Below are 10,016 nucleotides of genomic sequence, written 5' to 3' on the forward strand. Positions count from 1 at the left end.
TTAAAGCACTGAGCAGAGTGCCTGGCACATACTAAGTACTCCATAAATATTTTGATAAATAATGGAGAAACTTGACAAGTTGCTTTTGGTGACATTAGCAAATCTGACACCTTTCTTGTCACTTAAAAATTGGGTAATGAGTTGATGAAAAGTGAGACTGAATGTTTGTTACAAAATCTATCTGTATAGACACTCAGGATGAGTGAAATCCACTTCTAAAACAATACAGTCATTGCTGAATAGAAGCTCAAAAATCATGACTCTCTGAAGTACACTTGGTGTTGAGGAAAGACTATGGATTTTATAATCAGATCTCCTTGAGTTTCAATCCTGCCTGCACTTACTTCTGAGTTTACCTTCAGAAACTTAATTAACTGCTCTGGATCTATTTTCTTGCCTATAATGGGAACTGCAGCACATACTCCATAGAGCTGTTTGACAATTAAATAAACTTCCTGGGAAGGGGTTTTGCAAAAATGGATTTCTCAAAATATAGTGATTATTATTAATACTTTTTAAGTCGTTCTCTTCTTTTGCATTGAGAAAGATTCTCCTCAATAAAGTTAGCACAAATTTTGGTTAATTGCCTTTTCAGAGACTTTCAAAGCTATGAACCACTGAAGTCTTTAAGGGATCATGTGCACTGGGGAGCCTGAGCAGGTATAAGTTATCTGGATCCATGGTGTGGTCCTTTGCTGCTTGGGACTGTGAGAGTTGCAGGTAAGTGTCCTGGTCCTGGGTGAGGTGAGTAGCATGGTTCTGCACTCATAATCAGAGTTAGCTGTAAATGTAAGAGACACAGGACTCTGCCAGAAGATGATTTGGGCACCACTTGGAAGCATTTATCTGACCCCACATATATGACGTACTCATCTGGGACAGCATTTGAATCTTTCAGCATTATCTTATCGGTTTTTGTTAGTGTGTCATAACAAAAGGAGAGGGGGGCCAGGCCAACGGAGTAGTGGTTAAGTTTGCACGCTCTGCTTTGGCAGCCCAGGGTTTGCAGGTTCGGATCCCAAGTGTGGACCTACGCACCGCTTATCAAGCCATAATGTGGCAGGCATCCCACATATAAAGTAGAGGAAGATGGGCATGAATGTTAGCCCAGGGCTGATCTTCCTCAGCAAAAAAAAAAAAAAAAAAAAAAAAAGGGAGAGAGAGAGGGACCCATGAAGCCTACAAGTAACTGTTAACCTAGTATCAAATATAAAAGGACGTGCTTAGTGGTTAAATAGCAGTTCTCTGGAGTAAGACACCACCACCTTGTAACTGTGAAATTACTAGCTACTTATTAAAACTCAGTTTGGTCATCTGTAAAATTATTGCTATTAATCTTTAAATATACCTAGGATGGATTCTGTGGGAGTAATAAAATAATGCATGTGCAACACTAAGCACAATGCTTGACTCAGAGTAAAGTACTCAAAGTTGTTAGCTATTATTTTTATAAATGATCAAATCCTGGGATAGTTACGAGAATCAGAGAACAAGAGAATCAGGAGACATTAAGTTTAAGATTGAGTCCAGGAGTTCTCAACTTTTTCCCTCAGGAAACTCCTTTTATCCCATGGATTCATGTTTTCAAAGATTTTGTTCAGCCACAAAATTGTTCTCAGTTTATATCGAGTGATTCATTTAAAATAAACAGCCTGTAAAATCTCATAATAAGCCTACTAAGTAAAATGAGGTGAATATTGAACTGATATATATTTCCACCAAAAGTAGATGGGAAAGAGTATATTCTAGTGAAGGGAAAAGGAAATAAGTTAAATTAATGGGATGTGTGTAATATTAGATAATGAACAATGCTAGGGAGAGTGATAAAGTAGAAAAGAGATATAAGAAATGTGAGGGATGTATATTGCAATATAGTGATTGAGGAACATCTGAAAAGGGGTAATATTAGCGGCAATTAAGACTTGAAGAATGTGAGGGAGTTCGCTGTAAAGATATCTGAGGAAGCGCATTCTAGTCACAGGGAGGAGCAGCTGCACAGGCTCTGACCATGTGCTGTTTGTTCTATGAGTGGAAAGGAGGGCAGCCTGGCTGGAGCGGAGATAACAGTGGAGGGGAGAACAAGAGAGTCAGACGCAGAAAAGTAATAAGATTGTACACTTTGTAAGGATTTTGGCTTTTACTGTGAATAAATTGAGAAGTCATTGGAGTGTTTGAAGAAGAGGAGTAACATGATCTACCGGTATTTTAACAGGATCACTCTAGCTGCGTTGTTGAGAGACTCAAGTGGGGTGAGCACGGAAGCAGGGAGACCACTAGGAAGCTCTATAATGATGCAAATGTGAGATAATGGTGGGTTATTCTAGAGTAGAACCATGGGAGCTGGGAAAAGTTGGTCAGATTCTGGATCTATTTTGAAGGTAGATGCAAGATGTTTCTGATTAGTCAGCTACAATGTAAAAGACAAAGAGGAGTTGAAAATATTTAATAGTTTTCCCTAAACTGAGATAAGGCCATTTACTGCACTGGAGAAATCTGAGAGAAAAGCAGGCTTAGCAAGGACTGTTAGGAACTCAGTTTCTCTTGAAGTGCCCAATGGACATCCTGTTAGAGATATCAAGTAGGTATTTATATCCATGAGTCTGGAGTTCAGGGAAGTGAAATAGTCAGGAGATTAAAAAATTAATAAAAAGATTCACATGTGGAAATCACTTAAAGAGGTCGTTAAACTGGATGACTCAACAGGGAGTGATTGTGGATGGAAAAGGGAAGGGATTCAAGGGTTATTTCTGGGCACTCCAAAATTCAAAGCTGGGAGCACGGATGATACTGAGAACACACAACCATGGAAGCAGAAGGAAACCCAGGCAAGTCTGATGACCTGGAAGCCGAGAGAAGAGAGTGTTTCCAGCAAGAAGGACGGATAAACTATGTCAAATGCGGCAGATAAATCAAATCAGAGGAGGACTGAAACGTGGTCGTTGGATTGAGTTATATGGTCCCTGAACCTAGACGAGGGCACCTTTAGTGGAGTAATAGTTGCAAAAGCTTAGGTGCAACAATCATCTGTTGTTCTATATTTACTCAGAAATAAGTCAATTTATTAACTTTGGTTTTTATTAACACTAATATTGACAGTCTAATAGGAACTGAGTGTTTTTCTGCATTCCAAGAGGCTGGGCATACATACTCACGTTCACTGAGATTTTTGTTTATTTAGCTACAAAACCACTTAGGTTGATGGGAAGTTAGTGTGAATGGAATTGCCCATGAAGTGTAATACAGATGTCCTGTTGCTGGATATATTCCCGTCTACCCATTTCAGGAGAACATTTATAGTTGTATGTGCAGAGAATCTTGAAGAGGGTGAGCAGATTTCTTTGTCATCAGATGGAATACTGAGTCTCATCATCATATTCTAAGACATATATTTTCTTCACAATTGTTATTATTAAGGAAAAAATTCTTAATAATAACAAATTCTAAAAGAAATAAAAATGTAATATAACGTGCAAGTTTCTAGTACCATGTTACTTATGTAGTATACATGAATTACTTAAATTTAAAATTGGCAATTTAGATTATTTTTATTGTTATAATATATATAAAATACAGTAAATCCTGTGTACTCTATAATGCCATCATAGTACATCATTCTTCTGTAGATTTTTCTCCAAAACTTTGTATATATCCTCTTTTTTTCCTTATGATCTCTTGAGTATTTTCTTATGCCTTTAGATATTATTATGAAATATGAATTTATAATGGCCGCAGAGTGTCTCAGTATATGGAAGTACTGAAAGAAAAATACTTGATTCTTTAAAAAGTATGTTAAAAATAGGTGAAGTTCAGCATTTCAGATGCAAATAAGTAACACTTTAAGCTAAGAAGTCACATATTTAGCAAAAAAGCAAATTGACATTGTGAAGAAGACGAAAGTATAAGAAAATAGAAATTATAAGGCCAGGCTTCCTTTACTTGAACAATCATTCCTAAGGGAAAAAATAAATAACCAACTTCAGAAATTTGGAATTGAACATTGTTATAGTCGTTGAACAAGGAGACCATTACACTGAGGGGGCTCTTATACCTGGTAGCCTATGTAAGCAAACCAACGTCTAAGACAGAGTCACTGCACTTGAATCGGAGAAAATGAAACTTCAGAACAACCAGTCACAAACTGCCAGCTAGGTTTTCCCAAATATGGCAACCATTTCAGATATAGTCAATCAAATAATTTCCTTGCTTTCCTTTTATGTCTTCTTTATAAAAACCTGTCTCTTAGCTCCTGATGGGGGCGAGTTCCTAACCACTTTCAGTTTGAGACTTGGCCGGATTCAAATAGATGTAAGCTCAAGTCAGTTGTTAAAAATTTTAATGTGGCTAAGTTTATCTTTTAACAATACATAGTCATAAGATCTAAGTGGTTTGTTGCAAAATGAAAACTCTTTCTAAAATGAACGCTTACGTTGTTGGATCCTAGATTTCTAGGTTTACCAGGGATGTAATGTTATTTATTTACCATATTGTGTATTTTCTCAGCACAGTGAGTCAAGCTGAAGTCTCATTTTCTCTTCTCCTAGGTAAGCTTCCCTATAGCCATGCAGAGGGGCAACCACACAGTGACAGAGTTCATCCTGGTGAGCTTCACAACAGACTCCATGATGCAGTTGATCCTGTTTGTGGTGTTCCTTGGCGTGTATTCTGTGACTGTGGTAGGAAATACCACCCTCATAATGTTGATCTGTAATGACTCCCAGCTGCACATGCTCATGTATTTTTTTCATTGGGAATCTGTCTTTTCTGGATCTCTGGTATTCCTCTGTCTACACCCCAAAGATCCTAATGACCTGCATCTCTGAAGACGAAAGCATCTCCTTTGCTGACTGTGTAGCTCAGTTCTTCTTCTCTGCTGGGCTGGCCTCCAGTGAGTGTTACCTGTTGGCCGCCATGGCTTATGACCGCTATATGGCCATCTCAAAGCCCCTGCTTTATTCTCAGGCTATGTCCATAAAGGTATGTGCATTTTTGGTAGAAGCCTCATATCTTGGTGGCTTTATTAACTGTTCCATCATCACCAAAAGAACTTTTGCCGTGGAATTCTGTAGTGATAATGTCATTGATGACTTTTTCTGTGATTTGCTTCCCCTGGTGAAGTTGGCTTGCAGTGGGAAAGATGCCTACCAAGTTGTGCTGTATTTCCTTCTGGCCTCCAATGTCATTACTCCCACTGTGCTCATACTTGCCTCCTACCTCTTTATCATTGCCACCATCTTGAGGATCGGCTCCACCCAAGGCCGCCTCAAAGCCTTCTCCACATGCTCCTCCCACTTGATCTCTGTCACTTTGTACTATGGCTCCATCCTCTACATCTATTCTCATCCCCGAACTAGCTAGTCTTTTGATACGAACAAAATAGTTTCTACATTTTACACCGTGGTGTTCCCCATGTTGAATCCCATGATCTATAGCTTGAGGAATAAGGATGTAAAGGAGGCTGTGAATAAACTCTTCAAATAAATCAAGATTCTCTCCTTCTAAGGAAATGCAGAGACAACATTTGATCAGGTTACTATGTTTCAAGAAAAGCTGCCATTGTGTTCCATCATGATCAAGAATTCTTACCACGCAAATTAAAGAATTGGAACTCTTGATACAGGACAATACATGAGACTTAAGATGAGAAAATTAGGGCAATTTAAAACATAAAATTTAAATGTAAAATATAAGGATTTGTATTGAATTTCATATTACTCTAGATTAAAAACAAAAATTTAAACCTCAAAACTGTCCTCTGCCTTCATAAAGTGACAGAACAGCCCACTCCTTTAGCATAAGAATATGTTTGGCTGACTCATATGTATAGAATAGTATCTATATAGTTATTTCCAAGAAATAGGAAAAAATACCCTGAATTCATTTTTAATATTTAACTATGGCTATTAACTAGTTGTAATCACCACTTTCCATTCCCTTAACAGAATTTCCTAGGCATTTTTAAATATACTTTTCTTCCCCCAGAAGCATTAGCACAAAGACCCAGAGGCACCCTTGAAATAACTCAGTATAACTACACTTAGTGAGAATGATCTCTCCAGTCTATATGTCTCTTACATAAGTTCTTCAATTAAGCAAAAATCAGTCAAGTCCTCATAGATATGATTTTTATGAATCACTGTATAACTCTCAGGGATCCTCTATTATTTTATAGGAGTGAACCTACAAGGGCTTCTACATACAAATTGTGACAATGGAAACACAATTATTATAATAAAAATAATAACAAGTCTAGGGAGGTGAAACAACTTGAGAAATAAAAACCTATGAGTACACATTACTCAAGAGAGAAAAACATTAGAGAATACATACAGGTAGTGGTAAAGAAAAAGGGCAGATATGATGAGTTGCTTTTAATTTTGATTTTAAAAGTGAGGCAATGTTCCTATAATTTATGTTGATAAAACATGACTATGTTCTTGTTTCTATCAGTATAAGCAGTAACTAAAAAAAAAAAAAAACGAAATGCAAGAAAGTGAAATTTAAGCAAGTAGTTCCCTAAAAATGTAGGAGCTCCATGCAGAGCAGGAAAGATTGATCTGCACTGGCAGTGATACACATTAACCTGAAGAGTCAATCCAAGGTGTATAATCAGTACTAGCTGTAACACACGGTAACCCAATAGACACAGGGCCCAATAGTAAAAGTCCAAGATGCTTGATTTAGACAATTTTCTAAAATAGAAAGCTACTTATGCCAACTCAGATTCTTATTATCTAAAAGAGATCTCTGTATTTCCCACTAATAATAAAATTCCTATAACATATATTCTTTTTAAGCAATATTAACAGATCTAATTGGTGTATTACAGTGGGAGAAAGTCAGTTATTTAATGTTGTTTACATGAAACTAGAAAATATATCATTCCAGTGGGAAACATTGGTTATAAAAAATAAAATTGGTGTAATAAACCTTTTCTTAAAACATCCTAGTATCATAAGTCCTGATATTTAACTACCAAAAAGATGCTCAAACTACTAGTCAAGAACTCTTATGTTAAGGGTTTTAGGAGAAGCAGCCAAGTCCTAGCCCCCAAATAATTATCAAGATGTACTCAGCTACTGTAACTTTCACTGGCTTAAGTGTATGGTTATAATATTTTGTGTATGGATAAGTAATCTTAACTCCAGAATCAAGTCTAAATAATGTTACCAAGACTGTAATAAGAAGATAAAGTACAATTAATAATAATCTTGGGGAGACATACACATAAATAAGAACCTAATAAAAATGTAATTACACAAGTGGCATTGATGTTTTAGAATATGTTTAAGTGCAAGTTTGACAGTAAATGTTTTACTCACTGTTGGGAATGTTTCATCTGCAGTTTATAGTTGTGAAACATTCAAAAAAATCTTCCATATTAATTTGAAATTACAGTATAAATTCCTAATGGAATTTTAGTACTCAAATCACAAATGAAGTTTGAAGTCTTACAAAAAAGTAGTTTCTAAGTTGTGGCTTTTAGATATATGAGTTTTAATAAACATTTTTTAAAAGTACAAATAGTATAAGGGTGTTCTCCTCCATGTAGAAATCTCTTGAGCTTACATGTTTTAGTAAAAAAAAAGAGCTCTGGTGAGAAGCAGACCGTGTTGTTGAGCCCCTGCAGTATGCTGTGGCCGCTTGATATGAGGGTCCATTGAACTCGAACTGTCATGTGTCAGGAAAGAGCCTAACATTTACAGACTATGTCACCTCATACACCTGACTAGTGAGAGCCTCCCAATATATGCATGTTTGGATATAATTGTGTACATATGTGTGAACATAAAGGGTTTAGGACATCTTCTAAAGAAAGTCTATGACTTTGAAGGTTCAATAAAAAATGACAGTCTCTCAGCCTCCTCCACAAATCCGGTGACCTCAAAATGCATTTTTTATCCCTCAAAGCCTACAACTGCTTAGTGCTAATGTGAGCCTATGCAACTATACAGTTTTTGAGGTTATACATTTGTTTTTACTCCAAACTGATTCTGTCCATTTTTTTTCTCAAGACAAAAGTTACTATTCCTGCATCCTTTCTCCAACTTGTCTACCTGTAAAACTCGTTCACTCATGACCTCCACCTTGCAGATCCTCAATTCCTTTGCTCTCAGAGAAAGAGATGAGTTAAAGATGATGAATTGAGATCCCCACCCTTGCATCTTTCAAGTCTTTGATGAAAACACTAATCTCTGCACTTCCCCCAGGGATGTGATATTGCATTTTGTTTACTATCTAAGCAGAGGATGTCTAAGGGGAGCAATTTCAGGGACTTCTACTTGAGCCTTCCAACAGTAATAATGCTCATTCCAAGGGTCAAGGAGGAGGAACTAGAATGAGGATTCTGTTTTATTCTGTATATCTACGCCCTATGTGATTTCTGGATCTGGGTAAATAACGATCAGCTATATATCTGGTCCCATTGCCTATAGCAAGAGATGCACTCAGGCCAAAATTATCTTTCGTGTTGTTTCCATGAGACCCACTGGTGAATCTGGTGTTCTCTCTGGTGTTTTTACATCTCTGGAGATTAGTGTCAGTTCAGAGCCAGTATCTAATAACCCTCAAAAGATCTGGATACTTCTCTTTCCCAATATAGGAGTACCCTCATAAATGGCTGCAAAACCATCCACAAGTGGGCTTTGAGGAAGATAAACAGTGTACACGTTGGCCTAGTTTGAGGATCCTTCCTCAAAGAGATTGTGTTTCCCCATCATAATATGGCTTCAGTGGCTTAAAACTAGCTTAGGTCAGAGAATTATGTAAGAGGCTGTATTTCCTCACTAGAACATCTTGAGCTAATTTTGTCCAAGTAAAAATATTTTTTCTTTATAAGAAAAATAGCACCTTGCTTGGTTTCCCATCTACATCATCCTTTTGCCACAAATGTCTGGACAACAAAATACTTGGTTAGCATCTAGAGTTTGTGGTGTATGTGAGTAATTGTTTGCATCTCGTCTCTGACGTATGCGGTGTAATCTGGCGTTCTGGCTGCCCGTTTGTTTTTTCAGTTGGATAGCCACACATGTGAACTTCAGCAGAAGCCAGCTCACCACATGCTGTTTATAAGCTCTATTTGTTCATGTCTCTGTGCCGCAGAAAACTGATCTCTCAATGTCTTCCCTTCACTCCTCCATTCCATTATGTCATTGGTGATCAGTTAAATAAGTTGAATGTCACTAAATACCATAGATTGCCAGTGTCCCACTTCCCACTGCAATAAGTTTGTAAGACTAATCTTCAAATATGCAAACAATCCAATTCCATTTGAATGCTGTCTTCTGAGACTACGTCTAGGATCAGTATCAGTTATGAACCTGGCAGGTAGCAGATTGCTAGTTATACTGGTTAATTTGGGGAGAGATTAATAAAGGGATTATTACAAAAGAATGTGTGTCGTGTAGGGAATTCCCAAGGAAAAGGATAATAATCCTAGGACCACTAACTTCTGAGAGATATTCCTCCTCCATCCCTGAAGGTGCAAGAAGAGAGAGAGGTTACGACCACTGGAGGGAGAGCTGTGAAAGAGAGTCACCTGGAAGGAGCTGTGGTCTAGGCCCAGGGATGAAGCCAGCTGTGGTATGTCTGCAAGCAAGGAGCTTGGGGAAGATTCCTCTGACCTCACTCTCTTCCCTGCCAGTGACAACCACTGGCTAATTCAATTAAGTAGATAGAGGTCAAAGAAGCCCACCGATGGAGTTAACACAGCTGAGCATCCTGGAGCAAAGGCGAGGTTCAAAAGACCGAGAATGAATTTGGAAGGATGAAAGAAAAATGTTCAACATCTAACAAAAAGTTATCAGTATCATTGAACATATATGCTTTAATGTGCGATGTATGCATGTGAATATATATGGTATATGTAATATATGTGCACACATATGTTCAGTTTAGCTTCTACGTAATTCAAGAGAGAATGAGGATGAAAATTCAGACTTATTACATTTTCACCAGGAAATTGTAGTCACAAAAATTTTTTCTGTGTCATTAAATAATACCTAATTTGTCAACATACA

At 37.4% G+C, this 10,016-nt stretch overlaps 1 protein-coding gene across 1 annotated transcript; it reads left to right on the forward strand.

The window, feature by feature from the left end:
• The first annotated feature begins 4,547 nt into the window (after positions 1–4,547).
• Positions 4,548–5,478, forward strand: LOC131395664 (olfactory receptor 9G1-like). Its single transcript, XM_058527511.1, is given in 2 exon segments — positions 4,548–4,736; positions 4,738–5,478. Coding segments are annotated over 2 exon segments (918 nt in total). The 5' UTR covers positions 4,548–4,559.
• Positions 5,479–10,016: the final 4,538 nt, after the last annotated feature.

This window comes from Diceros bicornis, chromosome 31, assembly GCF_020826845.1.
Source record: "Diceros bicornis minor isolate mBicDic1 chromosome 31, mDicBic1.mat.cur, whole genome shotgun sequence".
In the NCBI taxonomy this organism is placed as follows: Eukaryota; Metazoa; Chordata; class Mammalia; order Perissodactyla; family Rhinocerotidae; genus Diceros; species Diceros bicornis.